General features: G+C 42.0%; 1 protein-coding gene across 4 annotated transcripts in view; it reads left to right on the top strand.

Annotated features, from left to right (window-relative positions):
- Window positions 1-20,283, top strand: part of LOC123376084 (protocadherin gamma-A4-like) — a 360,280-nt gene that overhangs the window by 6,010 nt on the left and 333,987 nt on the right. The window contains exons 1-2 of one of the 4 annotated variants that reach the window (XM_045027790.1): window positions 5,547-8,060; window positions 12,178-12,291. In XM_045027790.1, coding sequence (XP_044883725.1) covers window positions 5,601-8,060; window positions 12,178-12,198 — 2,481 coding nt within the window. In that variant the 5' untranslated portion in view covers window positions 5,547-5,600 and the 3' untranslated portion in view covers window positions 12,199-12,291. Of the gene's footprint in view, window positions 1-5,546; window positions 8,061-12,177; window positions 12,292-16,459; window positions 18,884-20,283 lie in introns of those variants that run through there. The other 3 variants (XM_045027800.1, XM_045027770.1, XM_045027775.1) reach the window with 3 other exon arrangements.

Genomic DNA, 20,283 nt, shown 5'->3' with positions numbered 1-20,283 from the left:
CAGACCGGTAAGTCTAACATTGGTACCGGGCAAATTAGTCGAAACAATAGTTAAGAATAAAATTGTCAGACACATAGAAAAACATAAACTGTTGAGCAATAGTCAACATGGTTTATGTAAAGGGAAATCGTGTCTTACTAATCTATTAGAGTTCTTTGAAGGGGTCAACAAACATGTGGACAAAGGGGATCCAGTGGACATAGTGTATTTAGATTTCCAGAAAGCCTTTGACAAGGTTCCTCACCAAAGGCTCTTACGTAAATTAAGCTGTCATGGGATAAAAGGGAAGGTCCTTTCATGGACTGAGAACTGGTTAAAAGACAGAGAACAAAGGCTAGGAATAAATGGTAAATTCTCAGAATAGAGAGGAGTTGTGTTCCCCAAGGGTCAGTCCTCGGACCAATCCTATTCACCTTATTCATAAATGATCTGGAGAAAGGGGTAAACAGTGAGGTGGCAAAGTTTGCAGATGATACTAAACTACTCAAGATAGTTAAGACCAAAGCAGACTGTGACAAACTTAAAAAAGATCTCACAAAACTAAGTGACTGGGCAACAAAATGGCAAATGAAATATAACGTGGATAAATGTAAAGTAATGCACACTGGAAAAAATAACCCCAACTATACATACAATATGATGGGGGCTAATTTAGCTACAACAAATCAGGAAAAAGACCTTGGAGTCATCGTGGATAGTTCCCTGAAGATGTCCACGCAGTGTGCAGAGGCGAAAAAAGCAAACAGGATGTTAGGAATCTTTAAAAAGGAGATAGAGAATAAGACTGAGAATATATTATTGCCCTTATATAAATCGATAATACGCCCACATCTCGAATACTGTGAACAGATGTGGTCTCCTCATCTCAATAAAGATATACTGGCATTAGAAAAGATTCAGAAAAGGGCAACTAACATGATTAGGGGTTTGGAACGGGTCCCATATGAGGAGAGATTAAAGAGGCTAGGATTCTTCAGCTTGGAAAAGAAGAGACTAAGGGGGGATATGATAGAGGTATATAAAATCATGAGTGATGTGGAGAAAGTGGATAAGGAAAAGTTATTTACTTATTCCCATAATACAAGAACTAGGGGTCACCAAATGAAATTAATAGGCAGCAGGTTTAAAACAAATACAAGCAAGTTCTTCTTCATGCAGTGCATGGTCAACTTTTGGAACTCCTTACCTGAGGAAGTTGTGAAGGCTAGAACTTTAGCAGCATTTAAAAGAGAACTGGATAAATTCATGGTGGTTAAGTCCATTAATGCTATTAGCCAGGATGGGTAAGAAATGGTGTCCCTAGCCTCTATTTGTCAGAGGATGGAGATCGATGTCAGGAGAGAGATCACTTGATCATTGCCTGTTAGGTCCACTCCCTCTGGGGCACCTGGCATTGGCCACTGTTGGTAGACCGGATACTGGGCTAGATGGACCTTTGGTCTGACCTGGTACGGCCATTCTTATGTTCTTATATTCTCCAATTTATGGGTTTTTTAAAACAAACAAACAAACAAATGAACAAAAAACCACAATGACCAAAAATGGATATCTGAAGTCTCAGCAGAGCTGAAAACCCTTACTGACGAAAATCCCGTGAATACTAACAGTATGGCACTTGCTGTATGTGTGTTGACATTATAAAGATGTGGACTGAGACTCAAGTTAATTCCTAATCTAATCATATAGTTTTCGCTACGATGGCTAAGCTCATCCCATTTAATACTCTAATTAGATTGTTCTTCTTACCATAACCATGTTACATTTATTTTTGCTTAATACCCAGTTATTGATTATTCTCCAGTTTATGAAGTTGTACTATATGCTCCAAAGTAGATAGGATTATGCTTAGTTATATAGTATTCACACTTTTTTATTTTTTATTTATTCTTCACTTTTTCCTCTAGCTCTTTCTTGAATATTATCTGAACCAGAATGCACTATGTGCAGCTCACTCAAGACCTGCTCCTAGCGGGATAGTGAGCTATAAATAATTCTTTTGTGTATTTGATTATTTAAAGCAAGTCTGACTCCAGATGGCTCACATGCCTGTAGTTTATCTATAAGAATATGGAGTGGAACTCTATTAAGCACCAGATTCAATAGAATGACCATAGTGCATTGACCTGATCCTGCTACCTTGACTCCACTTCCGTGGACTTTAAAGGGCCTGGTGGAGGCTTTGTTGAGGACCCACAACACATGTGGATGTCATTGCTCAGCAGCACTGCATCATTCACACAAGAAAGTGGACAATGAGATAAATGCTTCTGTAGCAGGATGGACCCTGCTCCGGCCCTGAGGGCTTTGTAATGCTGCCTGACAGGGCTTGAGAGGGGTTAAAAGCGGCCCTGACAGAGCTGGGCTGATGGGGAAAGTGGCTACAGCTGGAGGCCACGCCCCAAACTGAAGCCCTGGGGCTTATAAGAGGCAGGAAAGCCAGAGCCCAGGCAGAGTCTCTCTCTGCCTTCAGAGAGAGATGGGCCTGGCTGCTTAGAGCTTGAGGCTGAATACCTGAGTGAAGCAGGGCTGGGAACAGGCTGAGGAGCTAGGGAAGCTCCAGCCTGGAAAGACCCAGGCTGCGGCCTAGCAAAGGGCCAAAGGTACTGGGAGTTGCAGAGGGCAGCCCAGGGGTAGGACAAGCAGCAGGTCCAAACCCCTATTGCCTGTGATGAGTGGGCTGATACTGCAGTCTGCCCCAGGGTGTGGGGCTAGACCATGACTGTCAGTAGCCACTACTGAGGCAAGGCGGGGATAGTAGCGTGGGGTTCCCCTGGGAGGGGGAGACCCAATTATAGATAGCGGGCACCGGGTCCAGGGAGGGACGCCGGGGCCAGAGAACAGGCGGGTCACCAGCCTGCCGGGGGCGCTCCAGGGCTGGACCGAGGGACATTCCGGGACCGACCAGCAGGAGGCGCGGCAGGGGTGAGTACCACCCCGCTTACAGCTTCTTCAGTGGTGACAGAGTATCACATTGTTTTCACTGAATATATTAGATGTTCTAATAATAATGCTGTAATCTGATAAATGTACGAGGGGGGAAAATTTAGGCAACAAAAACAAAGGTCCTTTTAATTAAAGCATTTGTTCTGGTCTTTATAGTAGCAAATGGTGACACATTTAGGAAGTGGGGGACAATGAAATTATTACTATAACTTCAGAAACTCATTTATGAAAATCATGTCAAGTGATGCCACTCAGAAAGGTTCAAAGTGTTAATAATAATTGTGAGTCTTCCTTTGTGGAATTTCATTTGAAATCAGTTTGAATACTAGAATCATAGACATATAGGGCTAGAAGGGACCTTGAGAAATCATGAAGTCCAACCCCCTGCACTGTGGCAGGACAAAGTAAATCTAGACCTAGACCATTCCTGATGAGTGTTTGTCCAACCTGTTCTTTAAAAACTCCAGTGACAGCATTCTACAACCTCCCTTGGAAGCCTATTCAGGAGCATAACTACCCTTGTAGTTAGAAAGTTTTTCCTAATATCTAAACTTAATCTCCCTTGCTACAAATTAAGTCCATTACCTCTTGTCCTCTTTTCAGTGGCTATGGAGAACAATAGATCACAGTCCTCTTGATAAGAGCTAATAACATATTTAAAGACTGTTATCAGGTCCCACCTCAGTCTTGTTTTCTCAACATGCCCAATTTCTTTAACCTTTCCTCATAGGTCAGGTTTTCTAAACCTTTTATCATATTTGTTTCGCTCCTCTGGACTCTCTCCAACTTCTCCACGTCTCTTAAAGTGTGAGGCCCAGAATTGGATGCAATACTCCAGCTGAGATCTCACCAGTACCAAGCAGAGCAGGACAGTTACCTCCCAAGCCTTAGATACAACACTTCTGCTAATACACCCGGTAATGATATTAGTGTTTTTTTCCAGAAAGGCATCAGATTGTTGGCTTGTATTCAATTTGTGATCCACTATAACCTCCAAATCCTTTTCAGCAGTATTACCATCTAGCCAATTATTCCCATTTTGCAGTTGGGCCAGGGATGGCGCCCCAGTCCAAGGAAGTGAGCTGCAGCCTAACCAAGAACTGAAAAAAGCTTCAAAATACATTTTGTATAATTTGTATTGATAATATACATGGATTTAAGGATAATTTGTGATTTTATTTAAATGTAACAACTCACTCTCTCCAAAAGAAAAGTGCAGTACCAGCAAATTTGAAGAATGTAATGCAGAACGAGGCTTTTGCTATAGCTAATAGTGCCTCAATGTTGCTTTGTTAACATGGCATTTTACATCCCTACTTATGTAAGGGCCTTGATGTGGTAATCACTGCTTGGTGAGGCCATGGCAGGATTGTAGCAATTAAACCCAAGCTACACAGAGGTTGCAGGGAGTGGGAATGGAGCATGTAGCCTGTGCCTCTCCAGCCTTCTCCCTGTGAGGCAGGCCCCATGCTTGTGCATGAGCGGCTGCCCAGCCCCAAGCCTGCCTGATGCGAGGCCCCCAGCCTCAACCCAGATAGCAGTGGCAGTGGTGCCTCCAGCTCCAGGGTCTGACTGCTGCTTCTTCTTATTAATTATATATTGCGCAGGAGCAGAAATAACTATTTTGTGATTTGTTCCACACCTGTCCAAAAAGTCGCTCTGAGTGGTGCATTTGGTTTTTCCTTCTTAAAGGAGGTACTTTGCATTTTTCTTTATTGAATTTAATTTTGTTGATTTCAGACCAATTCTCCAATTTTTCAAGGTCCTTTAGAATTCTAATCCTGTCCTTCAAAGTGCTTGCAATCCCTCCCATCTTGGTGTCATCCATATTTTTAAGGAAGTTAAGAGTATTTTTAAGGAAGTTAAATTTTAGCTGACATCAGACCTCCAAAAACAGCAACACTGACAGCAGCAACAATATTCCACAGCACTAACAACACTGGGTAGGACAAATTGGCTCAGAAAGCAATTTGCCAGATATACTATAGAGACTATTTCATTTTACTGTTTGTTTAATGCCGACAACTGTGCTATATGGAGTACAAGATAACCTCTCCCCCAGAGATTTTACAGTTGAAGAAACAGTGACCAGACCTTTAGATGTTCTGGGCAGCCTCAACTCACATTAATATCGAGGTCAACTTTGGCTGCTTTGCACCTCTGAGTTTTCGGATTAGGTACTATTTGAAAAAAAATAGACTAAAATGCACATTAAATATACAGTATGTATGTTCTTGCTTTCCGTATTAGTATGCTACCTAAATAGATTTACGTTTTGTAAAAAAGTTTATTAATTCAGGATATCTAAAAAGAAAGCAATATAATAGTCATTCTGTAAACGAGATAGAATCACCATAGAACAGATTTTCCAAGCGGTTTTACGGCGAGGAAGACCGCGTTCAGACGCATAGTGGCGCTGTTGGCTAAGAAGGGGAAAGATTACAACCGGCGATTCTGGCGTCACAAGGCTAGAACGTAACAGGACCAGAATGCAGGAGCTGAGATAGGGGTGCTTTGTCTGGTATCGCAGAGAAAAACAAAATGATGAAGGCATTGGATTAACTGAATCCGTAGAAAGGAAATATACAGACTAAAGTAAATCTTTTGGAAATCAGAATTCTGCAATGAATTTCCACTAATGTAATTATTCTCGATCGATGTCTGTGTGTTCTTTCCTATTAAGAATGGCGGATAAGAAGAGGAGAACAATAATCAAAAGGCAAGTCGCTTCTCTCGTTCTATTTCTTTGCGTGTGGGCCCTCGGATGCGAGGCGGTTCGCTATACCGTGCCGGAGGAAATGGAGAGCGGGTCCTTTGTGGCTAATGTAGCCGAGGATCTAGGGCTAGACCCGAAGGGACTGTCTGCTCGCAGGGCCCGTGTGGTTTCCGAAGGCAGCCACCAGCATTTCCAGCTAAACAGCAACACCGGGAACTTGTTTATTAAAGAGAAACTGGACAGAGAGGAACTGTGTGGGCAAACTGACCCCTGCATTTTGCATTTTGAAATAATCCTGGAAAATCCCTTGCAGTCCTATCGGGCTGAGGTAAGGGTTTATGATGTAAATGATCATTCTCCAGAGTTCTCAGATAATGAGCTGCTTCTAAAGATGCCCGAAAGCACTCCGCCTGGGTCCCGATTCCCCCTGGCAAGCGCCCAGGATTTAGATGTCGGGAACAACAGCTTGCAGAGCTACGCCATCAGTTCAACAGACCATTTCCGCGTATACACTCGCCATCGCAGCGACGGCAGGAAGTACGCGGAGCTGGTGTTGGAGACACCTTTGGATCGAGAGGAGCAGGCAGAAATTAGCTTCATGCTGACTGCGGTAGACGGAGGCTCCCCAGCGCGGTCCGGTGCAGCGGAGGTACGAATAACTGTTCTGGATATCAATGATAATGTTCCCGAGTTTTCCCAAACTCTTTATAGAGCACGGGTTTTGGAAAATTCCGAACAAGATTACGTGGTTCTGACAGTTTCCGCAACTGATTTAGACGAAGGAATTAATGGCGCAATATCATATTCATTTAGCCAAAAATCCAAAAAGAATGTCAGCGCATTCAGTATAAACCCGGTAACTGGGGAGATTAAACTTTTGGGACCACTAGATTTTGAGGAAACAGAAACCTATGAAATAGACGTTCAAGCTACAGATGGCGGGGGGCTGTCAGCGCACAGCAAAGTCCTGGTGGAGGTGGTGGATGTCAATGACAATGCTCCAGAGGTGAAAGTAACATCTCTTGTTAGTCTGATACCGGAAGATTCCTCTCCTGAGACCGTGGTGGCCCTCTTCAATGTCAGAGACCGGGATTCTGGGGACAACGGGAGAACAGTCTGTTCCATAGAAGACGATCTGCCGTTTTCTGCAAAACCAACTTCAAAAAATTCCTACTCTTTAGTGACCGAAAATGCATTTGACCGAGAAAAAATATCGGAGTATAACATAACCATCACAGCCAGGGATTTGGGGACTCCCACTCTTTCTACTGAAGAGAGAATCATCGTGAAAATATCCGATATTAATGACAATTCCCCAGAGTTCAGTCAAACATCATACACTATGTATGTCCGAGAAAATAATGGCCCAGCTGTATTGATAGGGAAAGTCAATGCTTTTGATTCAGACTCAGAGCAGAATGCCAAAGTGACATACTCTCTATGGCCTGCTGAGGTAGGTGGCCTTCCTCTGCTCTCCTATATCTCCATAAACTCGGAAAATGGGAATGTGTACGCTCTGCGATCCATGGATTATGAACAGATAAGAGAGTTCCAGGTCAAAGTGAGAGCTGCAGATGGCGGGTCCCCTCCACTAAGCTCTGAAGTCATTGTCCGAGTTGTGATAATTGACGAAAATGACAACGCCCCTTTCATTTTATACCCTCTGCAGAACAGCAGCACCCCAGCTAATGACCTGGTTCCCAGGTCGGCGGAGGCGGGTTACCTGGTGACGAAGGTGGTGGCTGTGGATGGAGATTCCGGTCAGAATTCTTGGCTTTCCTATCACTTGTTGAAGGCCACTGACCCAGGTCTATTTACTATCGCTTCCCAAAATGGTGAAATAAGAACCACGAGGCTAATAACAGACCGAGATACGATGAAGCAGAAACTCATTGTGGTTGTTAGAGACAGTGGAGAATTGCCCCTTTCGTCATCTGCAACTTTAAACATAGCTCTAGTGGATGGGTTTTCAGACTTATACATGCGGTTTACAGATTCAGCTGTGGAAGAGGAAGAGAATGGCACATTAACGATGTACTTAATAATTTCCTTGTGCTTAGTATCATTTGTTTTTTTTATTTCAATAATAGTATTTATAACTATCAAGCTTTATAGAAGAAGACATTATGGAGAAAGATTCATGTCTGCGTCTGGTAATTTTTATGGTAATAGCAACTTCCAAAATAATTTGGTAGATGTAAAGGGTAACGGAACTCTGTCTCACAGTTATCGTTATGAAGTCTGTTTAACAACTGGATCAGGAAACAGCGAATTCAAATTCCTCAGACCCATTATCCCCTCTCTCCCACCTCAGCATGGCATTGCTGGAACGGACTCTGGAAAAGAACAGGATCTTCTTGCTAACCTCCAGCTGAACACGGACGCAGAATCAGCGAACGAGGTTAGATTGATCTTCTATAGTATTTTTATTTCATATTAGTTAATTATTTATTTAAAGTGTACCAATCATTAAAAGATAATTTAGAAGTTTTTATTTTCAAAATTATTCAGAAAGCTATTCCTTTCCTTCTCTAACGCACATATAAATATTGCCTTCACAATTTGAAGTTAGTATTTATCTGTGTACATTTAATGTTTTGTAGTTTATGTATTTTGGTTCAGAAATATTTTGGTTTTTAGGTATCTTCAGCAATTAACAGATGTGAAAAGAGTTGGAAAATATTAAAATACTAATGGTGCATTGTGTATGCATGTTATAAGGACATTATTAGTCTATATTTTTGGAAATACTCTTGAATGTCCTAGTAGGGTGTACTGATTTGTACTTTTGTTAAGGAGAGCTGGTGTTATTAAAAATCAGACTTTGCCATAAGTGTGGGTTAACGGGGAATTGGAGATGATAAATTAATGGATTTAGCCAGTTACACACTGTTATGTTGACTCACTGTTACCCAATTAAGTTAATCGGGGCTCTAGGTATGCTCCCTATGTGGCCTCATAACCCCACTGCGACAGTGTAGCCCCACCCACTTGTACTGTCCCTGTCCCTCCTCCAGCTGCGATGAGCTCTTCTTTTAGGCTAGCTGCTCTCTCGGACATTATACTGTTGTTTATGGAATTTCCCTTGCCTCCACAACAGCTGGATACATTTTAAATAATGTTTTAGAATCCATACAAATGACAACGTCTCCTTCATTTTATACCTTCTTCAAAACAGCACCTCCCCTGCTAACGAACTGGTTCCCAGAACAGCAGAGGCGGGTTACCTTCTGATGTCAGTAGCGGAAATTCTGGGCAGAAATCTGGGCTTTCCTGCCAAACGCTGAAGGCCACTGAACCAGGTCAATGTGGAACTCCATAATGGGGAAATAAGAAACATTAGGATAATAACAGATCCCAACAGTATAGCGCGAAGACTGGTTATTATGGGTATGGGCGCATTATCCCCAATACATTATTCTCCGTTCCTAAATCATTATTTCAATATTGATACGCAAGTTTGTAATAACCCAGATTTTCAAAAGAACTCTTTGCGAAACTAATTGTTATCGATGTCCAGGTGAACTATTACAATTATGTTTTTGCTGTTCTCGTTTTATCGAGAAAACATGTTCTTCATGATTTTCCAGTGTTTATGTTACACTTGACATCCGTTTTATTATGTCCTGCCAATCGATTCTATTTGTGTACTTTCCCGATATGTGACTATATGATATTTAATACATTGCTTATAGAAGCGTGTGTATATGTTTAATAGATATAGGTAAGATATTTTAATAGACTTGTTTTCAAATTTTAGATATTTGGTTTATGCAACTCTTTTTGTCATGAAATTGTAAACATTTTTACTCTATGATTAAGCTATTTTGCCATTTATTATTTTAATTTAATTGAGGAATTAATTTAATTCAGTTGTTAAAATGCCACTTTATGGTTGTCTGGAGAGACGAAAAAGCATTGCTCAATTTTCTTATTAGATTCAGAAGGACTTGAGGAGACATAAAGCTTGGCTTTATCCATGTATTGGAAGCATTTGAGCCTATGAACTCTCTGGACCTGTTTAGGCTTTAAAAAGACAATCCCTGTTATGAGGAACCCACAATCTAAGGGATCCTCTTGAAGTCTTGTAAGGAGACCTTTAAGGGAGGAGAAGTAGTTGCCCTTCATGGCTCTCTGAACTCTATAGAATGGGAACTGTAGAATCATAGAATTATAGAATATCAGGGTTGGAAGGGACTCAGAAGGTCATTTAGTCCAACCCCTGGCTCAAAGCAGGACTGCCAGGGCTTTGTCAAGCCTGACCTTAAAAACCTCTAAGGAAGGTGATTCCACCACCTCCCTAGGTAACCCATTCCAGTGCTTCATCACCCTACTAGTGAAAAAGTTTTTCCTTATATCCAACCTAAACCTTTCTTTCACTGCAACTTGAGACCATTACTCCTTGTTCTGTCATCTGCCATCACTGAGAACAGTCTAGATCTATCCTCTTTGGAACCCCCTTTCAGGTAGTTGAAAGCAGCTATCAAATCCCCCCTCATTCTTCTCTTCTGCAGACTAAACAATCCTAGTTCCCTCAGCCTCTCCTCATAAATCATGTGCTCCAGCCCCCTAATCATTTTTGTTTCCCTCCGCTGGACTCTTTCCATTTTGGGTGTGGGGCCCAAAACTGAACACATTACTCCAGATGAGGTCTCACCAATGTCGAATAGAGGGGAATGATCATGGCCCTCGATCTGCTGGCAATGCCCCTACTTATACAGCCCAAAATGTCGTTAGCCTTCTTGGCAACAAGGGCACACTGTTGACTCATATCCAGCTTCTTGTCCACTATAACCCCTAGGTCCTTTTTTTTTTGCAGAACTGCTGCCTAGCCATTCGGTCCCTGGTCTGTAGCAGTGCATGGGATTCTTCCGTCCTAAGTGCAGGACTCTGCACTTGTCCTTGTTGAACCTCATCATATTTCTTTTGGCCCAATCCTCTAATTTGTCTAGGTCCCTCTGTATACTATCTCTACCCTCCAGCATATCTACCACTCCTCCCAGTTTAGTGTCATCTGCAAAATTGCTGAGGGTGTCTCTGCAAATTTGCTGAGGGTGCAGTCCACACCATCCTCCAGATCACTAATGAAGATATTGAACATTAATCCTTGACTTTCTTCTTGTTCCCTCTCTAGTCATGCTCGGTTTTGAAGTGTGACAGCACTTTGTTTTGATCATTGATCCCCAGAGGAGCTGATAGGTCTGGAAATATAAGCCTTGAGTGTTTGTCTATTGTCATTCCTGAGGTGGTTTCCCATCGTCATCAGCATAGCTGTGTGGACTGAATTTGGACTGGGAAAAGTCCAGCAGGTCAGCTAATTATAGGTTGGTTATACCCAATGAAGTTTGGATAAAGAAAAATGGGGAAGGTTATTGGCATCCAGTGGTTATTTCCTGAGAGTCAAACTGATTAAGGCCCATTTCAGAGTGTTTGGGAGAGTGCCTAGGTCTGGTATGTGGCCAGCTTTGTGTGTAGTTTCAGTGACCACTTAGGAAAATTATCTTGCTTCTTTGGTGAATATAAGGGTTTGAAGCAGGGTTTTTTTGTGCTGTTGTCTACGTGGGTATTTAAAACCACGATTAATCTATTTTGATTCATAGATGTATGGTTTCAAATGGTTTTATTCTCTTCTACACCTGAGACTGGATGAATGCAGTGTGGCTACGCATCCTCATTCCTTGACTCTGATTTCTGGTTGAAATGCGCATTTGGTAGGAATTAGCTGTTTCATCAAAATCCCGGCAGTGCTTTCCAGCCACTTCTCCTTGCTGCAGGGAAGTCTGGAGCCTCATATCCGTTATTAGGTCATGTCTGGTGATGGCCGAAATGGGGACATAACAACAGAATGAACTAATGCCATGTTATGTATTTGTAAAATGGGTGAGGAAAAGAGAAATTCAGCACCCTTTTACTCCTCTTGCTAAGTACAGCTAATAAATGTGATATCTCGGAGATAACAGAGTGGAAGGGCAGGATTTTCACATAACATAACATAAGAACATAAGAATGGCCATACTAGGTCAGACCAAAGATCCATCCAGCCCAGTATCCTGTCTACCGACAGTGACCAACACCAGGTGTCCCAGAGAGAGTGAACCTAACAGATAATGATCAAGTGATCTCTCTCCTGCCATCCATCTCCACCCTCTGACAAACAGAGGCTAGGGACACCATTCCTTACCCATCCTGGTTAATAGCCATTAATGGACTTAACCTACAGGAATTTATCTAGATCTCTTTTAAACCCTGTTATAGCCTTAGCCTTCACAACCTCCTCAGGCAAGGAGTTCCACATACACTCATAAACAGGTGTTAGTAAAACAGCACAAATACTGTTTTTGTGAAAAAATATACTTTTTAAATTCGTTCTTACTTTTAAAAGATCAGCGGTAACTGAAGTGTGCAAAGACATTTTGCAAAGTATTATTTATGTAATAACTTTTAGCTTTATGGAAAAAAAATTAATATAAATCACGAAAAAATAAAAAAATGAACACTCTCCTTAAAAATAATTGCAGCTTCCAGTATTTCGCAGTTGATGCTCTGAGCGCCGCTGTTCGCCCTTTAAGGAGACAAATGAAAATCCAGTTCAAGCAACTCTTTCCTCTTATACACACCGCACAAGCAGAGATGGATCAACCACACATAAGTGTTTGGTTATGAAAAGGGAATATGGGGACTGTATTTTGCCTTTGAGCTATTTTTACATTTTTCCAAACTTCTTGTTTGGAAATAATAAACATTAAATAATAAACATAATCTCGATTACTACAGTATTTGCCTAAACAGAAGTCAGAGTCATCTTCATTCCTATGGCAGACAAACTGTCTGGAATTGCAAAGGGCGGGTTCTGCTTTATTTTCTTATTATTACAATTCTAGAGACAGTTTCTGGGAAGATTCATTATTAGATTCTTGAAGAAATTCAGAAAGACTCTTTTGTGGGAAATATTGAAAAGGATCTGAGACTGGATATAAAGGCCGAGGACACGGTGAAGTGAACAACGAGTTGAAGTGGAAATCTAGGATATTAGTGATAAAGAGTCCAGCTTCCGGAGAGACAAATGTTGTTATGAACCAATGAGCTCCGGGGACGCGCTTTTTTTACACAATGCGCAGGATCGGGAGGTGGGATACAACTCCCTACAGAGCTGCAATATACATTTCAATCTGGATGTAAGGACACACGCTGGTGGCGCGAAGTATTCCAAACCAGTTTTGGAGAAATCTCTGGACCGAGAGGAGCAAAGTCTTCACCATCACACAGTTGCAGGTCAGGTACAGCTCCGATTTAGGTTATTGTTCAAGATGCAAACGACAACCAGCCTGTGTTTAATCAGTCCGTATATAAAACATATGTGATGGAAAACATGCAAGAAGGAACCTTGGTAATTAGACTTTTGGAGACTCACAAAGACGAGGGAGCGAACAGTGTGTTTAAACTACTTCTTTGGGGAAGTATCTGAGGGAAAACACAGGATTTTACACTGTATTTCCACCATGGGAGAGGTAAGAAATATTGGAACATGGATTACGGGGAAGCTCAGATGTATAAAACAGAGGTAGAAGCTAAGGAAAGTCGCGGACGGGGGATTATTGCAAATAAATTACATATGCTATTGAGGAAAAATATGTCACTGCAACGTCTGAAGCGTTCTCTCTCTTTACCTCTGTCTCAGAAGATATTTCAACAGGTTCAGTAATCACTATTTTTAATATAAACAACAAAGATTCAGGGAGAAATGTGACTAGAAGGAGAATGCCAGTCACTCCTAAATTGTTGATAGTGGCTTTCATGAAATGTCTAATACGTCTACCTCTCCATTAACTCAGAAACTCTGTTTCTACGCTCTGCGCTCCTTCAATTACGAACAGTTCTGGAAGATTCGGTTCCCATGCAGGCTCAATACGGAGGTACCCCGTCTCTCAGCAGTAATGTCTCCATCACTCTTTCTATATTGGACAATACCGCGGGAACTGTGTACCCTTCTATTCCCATTGGCTGCACCTGATTAGAATTGGCCCCTCTTCTCTCCGAGCCGGGTTAGCTGGTCACTAAGGTGGTGGCGGTGGATGCAGACTCCGGGCAGAACGCCTGGCTCTCCTACCAGCTGCTGAAGGCTACAGAGCCGGGGCTCTTCTCTGTGGGACTCCACAGCGGCGAGATCAGGACAGCGCGCTACTTTCTCGACAAAGATGCGCTCAAGCAAAGTCTGGTGGTTTTAGTGAAGGACAACGGGCAGCCCCCTCTCTCTGCCATGGCCACTGTCACGGTGGCAGTCATAGATTCATGGAGTTTAAGGCTAGAGGGGACCACCAGATCACCTAGTCTGAACTCCCATACATAAAATCACAGAATCATAGAAGATTAGGGTTGGAAGAGACCTCAGGAGGTCATCTAGTCCACCCCCCTGCTCAAAGCAGGACCAACACCAACTAAATCATCCCAGCCAGGGCTTTGTCAAGCCAGGCCTTAAAAACCTCTAAGGATGGAGATTCCACCACCTCCCTAGGTAACCCATTCCAGTGCTTCACCACCCTCTTACCTAAACTTCTCCCACTGCAACTTGAGACCATTACTCCTTGTTCTGTCATCTGGTACCACTGAGAACAGCCAAGCTCCATCCCCTTTGGAACCTCCCTTCAGGTAGTTGAAGGCTGCTATTAAATCCCTCCCCACTCTTCTCTTATGCAGACTAAATAACCCCAGTTCCCTCAGCCTCTCCTCCTAAGTCACGTGCACCAGCCCCCTCATTCTTGTAGTTGTCCTCCGCTGGACTCACACCAATTTGTCCACATCCTTTCTGTAGTGTGTGTGGGGGGGGGGCAGAAAGCAAAACTAGACACAATACTTCTTCTCACCAGTGCTGAATAGAGGGGAATAACCACTTTCCTCGATCTGCTGGCAATGCTCCTACTAATACAGCCCAATATGCCATTGGCTTTCTTGGCAAGGAGGGCACACTGCTGACTCATATCCAGCTTCTCATCCACTGTAATCCCCAGGTCCTTTTCTGCAAAACTGCTGCTTAGGGTATGTCTAGACTACCCATCGTATCGGCAGGTAGCGATCGATTTCTTGGGGATCGATATATCGCATGTCATCTAGATGCAATATATCACTCCCCAAACGCGCTCCCATCAACTCCGGAACTCCACCAGTGCAAACGGCGGTAGCAGAGTCGACAGGGGGAGCCGCGGATGTCGATCCCACACCATGAGGACGAAAGGTAAATTGATCTAAGATACTTCAGCTTCAGCTATGCTATTCATGTAGCTGAAGTTGCATATCTTAGATCAATCCCCCCCCCCCCAGTGTAGACCAGCCCTTAGCCAGTTGGTCCCCAGCCTGTAACGGTGCATGGGATTCTTCCTTCCTAAGTGCAAGATTCTGCACTTGTCCTTGTTGAACCTCATCAGATTTCTTTTGTCCCAATCCCCTAATTTGTCTACATCACTGCCACCCACATCATTCTGTACCCACACTCTAAATCCAACTGAAACTAGACCGAAGTATTACTTACAGCTCACTGGAGACAAGACTATTATGTGCCACAAGCAGAGACTAGGAGGGACTGAGGTGCCTGAGGCCCTGCAGTGGTGGAGAAATGATTCTGGCAGGAGACCTGAACCCACGTGCTGCAGAGGAAGGAAAACAATGGTGTTTCCACTGTATTGAAAAATCTGTATTCCCTCAAAATATGGGCTCATATGTGAAATGACATTACAGAGACAAATTCATTCATTGATGCAATTTATTTTAGCTCAAGAGTTCTAGGAGATTAATTAAATTGTCATTGGTATGGCCTAGTCAATAGAGCACTGGACTTGTACTGGGGTTTACTCTCAGTTCTGCCCTTGGCCGTCTGGGTGACCTTGGGCAAATAACTTCATCTCTGTGTGCCTCAATTTCCTCATCTGTAAAGTGGGAATAATTACACTAAACCCATCTGTAAAGTGCTTTGAAATCTACTTATTAAAAGCCCTGTATAAGAGCTAGGAATTATGACTATTTTAATATTGTGTCTGTTGTTGTTTTTTGATGTGTAGTATCCCAACAATCTCATGCTTCAACATATGTCCACATTAGTCTATGTAATTTATGGAAGAAATCCTCTTTTCTTATTTCTGGTTATTAATATATGAACTTCTGTAGGCCTTCCATTGTTGGAAGTGTTTTTAACACAAAATTCAATTTAAGGGATTTATACTTCACATTTTAATAGATATTAAGTAGATAGTAATTTTATTAAGAAGTGACATATATGTCAGCAAAAAGCATTATGTATATCATATTTTATTATACACGTTCCCCTCTCACACTGAGATCTGATTTCTTTCTAAAAGATATATTCTGATTCAGTCATAATCAGACTGCAGAGTGTTCCATTATATTGTAGAGAATAATATATATATGCATAGCAGTTCATATAGCATAATATAACAATACGTTTAATTACATATCTAGCGCTTAAAAATGACTGAAGAATTGAAATGTCAGTATTAAAATACAAAACAAACAGTTCACAATGGAGTATTCTGCAGTCATTGATATAGACTCTGAGTGTCGCTGTTCGCTAACTATGCACAGACAAATCGAGCAAACCCATTTAACAGCAAAGACAGACAAGCCGCAGGATTCAAGGTCTGAATAGAAACAGAGGACCTTGCTCATTGAATCTAGCCCTTACATAGGATGCCGAAATGAAGATTTGGTCCGAGACAGCATACAAATTCCTGATTCCTAATCACTGCAGACATCGCTAAGAGAGCTGGAAGGCAGCTCTTCATTCCCTTTGAAATGGCGTACACACAGAGCAGACAGGATTGCAAAAGGCGAGTCTTGTGTTGCTGTATCTTGATCACCGTTTGGGAGACAGTTTCGGGACAGATTCGCTATTCGATTCCTGAGGAAATGGAGATAGGATCCTTCGTAGGGAACATCGTAAAGGACCTGGGACTGGATCTAAAGGAGCTCTCAGACCGCGAAGTCAGCCTTATTGCCAGAGGTAGGACACAATATTTTGGTTTGAATTTGAAAAACGGCCATTTATTTGTCAACGAAAGGATGGACAGAGAGCAGATCTGTGGTCATATTGCAAAATGTGTGTTAAATGTTGAGGTTCTTGCGGAAAACCCAGTGAAGCTTTACAGAGGCGAAGTGGAAATAAAGGATATAAATGATAACTCGCCCAGTTTCCCAGAAAATGAAAGCGTGTTAGAAATCAGTGAGTATACTGTAAGAGGCACACGTTTCCCATTAGAAAAAGCTCATGACCCTGACGTAGGACTGAATTCTCTACAAAATTACAAATGTAGCCAAGACAGCTATTTTATCCTGAATGTAGAAACCGGAGATGACGGCGTAAAATACCCGGAATTAATATTGGCGACATCTTTGGATCGAGAACATCAAGCAGTTCATAATTTGATCCTCACCGCCACTGACGGTGGGGATCCTGTAAAATCCGGATCATCAATAATCCGCATTGTAGTGTTGGATGGAAATGACAATGCCCCAGAATTTACTCAATCGGTGTATAAAGTGAGTGTAAAGGAAGACATTCCTGTGGGGAGTGTGGTGCTTAGGGTAACAGCCTCGGACAGGGATGAAGGCATACACGCACAGATCAAGTATTCGTTTCTCAAAATCTCAGAAAGGTTTGACAAAAAATTTAAATTGGATTCTGAAACTGGGGACATCCAAGTAACAGCAAAGCTTGATTTTGAAGAGTTAGCATTTTATGAACTCGACATACAAGCGAGGGACGAAGGCAGGCTATCAGCCCACTGCAAAGTTCTGATAGAGATTGCTGACGTTAATAATCATATCCCTGAGATCACCGTCACATCTTCTTTCAGTCCCATTGCCGAAGATTCCCTCTTAGGTGCAGTAATTGCTATTCTTAATGTGCATGATCGAGATTCTGGGGAGAATGGTGAGGTCACGTGTTCTATAATTCCAGAAAGCCTCCCATTCAAATCAGAGAGGTCATTTGATAATTTTTACACTGTGGTGACTGATAGAGCTTTGGACAGGGAGCAAGTCTCCGAATACAATATCACTGTTATAGCCACAGACCGAGGGATTCCTCCTCTTAGCTCAAACAAAACTTTCTTTGTAGAAGTTTTGGATAAAAATGACAACCGGCCTGTCTTCGATCAAAAATATTACACGGTTTCTATCCCAGAAAATCGCACCCCAGGTGTTTCTGTATTTCATATGAAGGCAAATGATGTGGACTGGAAGGAGAACGCCAGAATCACTTACTCCATTATTGAAGGAGACAGAAGCGAAGTTCCTTTGTCTTCCTACATCTCCATTAACTCCGAGACCGGGGCTCTCTACGCTCTGCGCTCCTTCGATTACGAACAGTTCCGGGAGATTCGGTTCCAAGTGCAGGCTCAGGATGGGGGTTCCCCACCTCTCAGCAGTAATGTCTCCGTCACTCTCTTTATACTGGATCAGAATGACAACAGCCCGCACATCTTACACCCCTCCTTTCCCACCGATGGCTCCACGGGAGTGGAGTTGGCCCCTCGCTCCTCCGAGCCGGGTTACCTGGTCACTAAGGTGGTGGCGGTGGATGCAGACTCCGGACAGAACGCCTGGCTCTCCTACCAGCTGCTGAAGGCTACAGAGCCGGGGCTCTTCTCTGTGGGACTCCACAGCGGCGAGATCAGGACGGCGCGCTACTTTGTAGACAAAGATGCGCTCAAGCAAAGTCTGGTGGTTTTAGTGAAGGACAACGGGCAGCCTCCTCTCTCTGCCACGGCCACTGTGACGGTGGTGGTGGCTGACAGCATCCCCGAAATCCTCTCCGATTTAAGCAGCCTCTCAGCGCCTGCAGACCCCCAGTCCAGCCTCACCTTGTATTTGGTGATCGCTGTGGCTTCCGTTTCCTGCTTGTTCTTTACCTTTATCATAGTGTTAGTGGCCCTGAGGCTCCGCCGGTGGAGAAACTCGCAGCTGTTTGACTCCTCGAGTGTGACTTTCAGTGGAGTTCCCGACTCGCAGTTTGTGGGGCTCGATGGAGTCAGAGCTTTTCTTCACACTTCTGCTCAGGAGGCTGTCCTATTTAAGGACAGTGGGTTAAAGGAATTCTGCTTTCAAGAGGGAAGTGTTTCAGATATTCTTACGGGTATTAATCCTGCCGTCAACAAGGAGACTGAATCGTTTGATGAAGAAACAAGTACCAGTAATGCTCTCGACATCTTCCTGGAGGTGAGTGTACTCGGCTGAATTAAATATTTCTTTGATCGCTGAATAAAACACTTCAATTAATATTTTTCCATTATATTTTGTAGTCTTTTTGTCTAATCGTATTCGTAATGATATTTTAAAAGGAAGAAAGAGCGTTTTATTGAGTACACATGCTAAAAATAAATTTATGAAAACAAAGATTGCAAATCAAATTCTGTTTACAGAAAAATGTGGCTTAATATTTAAAAATGGAGGAGGGTTGGATTGATTGACTCTCAGAGAAAAATTTGTAAAACAATTAGTGGCCATTTCTTCTATGTGATATATTTTCTGTTAAGAAGTTCAGAATTTCCATTCTTAATTTCTCCACAAATACCTCACATACACGTTATTTGATTTCTATATTATTATATCCTAGCTGTGTTGTTAAACGGTAAATCACAGTAGCCTTATCACTAAATTAGTCCATATCAAAAATTCAAGAAATTGGGATTGTATATCTGTAAGAAATGCCTAAACTCGTGCTCATTTATTGTTTAGAATCAGGTTACTTGTGAAGATACCTAAATTTGTATATAAGAGACAAACTGTGGGCACCCATTTTTTAAATCCTTGCCAACGACAATTAAACACCACATGGGGATTTCTTTCCTCATAGGTTCTTCATCTCTAGAACTTAAACCCTAAACCTATTCCTGATAAGCAGTTTCTAATCAGAAGGAAGGCCTATTAAGAGTTTAAGGAGCTCTCTAAATCTTTACTTTGATAATGAAAAATCGTCAGTGATCGGTGCAGAAGATATCTGCTTTTCAAAAATGAAATGTACCTGAATAATTTACACTGACAGCCCTCAATAAAATTAATGGCCCTTATTACCATTACAATCTGTAATGAAAAGGTTATTCTAGTATATTATAAATCTAATTTACATTGGCCATTGCTAGAGGTTTGCAATCATAAATTCTTATTCCCCAAATAGCCTAGATATAATAGGTACCCCACATCTAATGTCACTTTAGCAAGTCACATTTTGAAAACAGACTGCCTTATAAATATGATGGCATTATTCCCTATTTGATGTCTAGCTAGCCTAGAATAAAAATCTTTTATGAGATTACTAATTTAGTTGATAAAAGTAACTGTGTTGACCTAGTATATTTAGATTAATGCCAGACATTTAACTTAATACCACTTGATATTCATATTGAAATTGAATACTATAAACTAAATAAGTTACATATTAACTTGAGTATAAACTATTTCAGACATGAAAATCTATTTGCTATGTCAAGATAATCAAATGATGGTGTTTCTAATGAGGCTCAGCAAAGTTGGAGTCAAAGCCCAATTGTATTCAGTATTATTATCTATGATCTGGAAGAAACTATAATCATTAACATTTGTAGATGCCATAAATATCA

The sequence above is a fragment of the Mauremys mutica genome, chromosome 8 (genome assembly GCF_020497125.1).
Source record: "Mauremys mutica isolate MM-2020 ecotype Southern chromosome 8, ASM2049712v1, whole genome shotgun sequence".
Classification (NCBI taxonomy): Eukaryota; Metazoa; Chordata; order Testudines; family Geoemydidae; genus Mauremys; species Mauremys mutica.
This window is presented reverse-complemented; position numbering and strand designations above follow the sequence as displayed.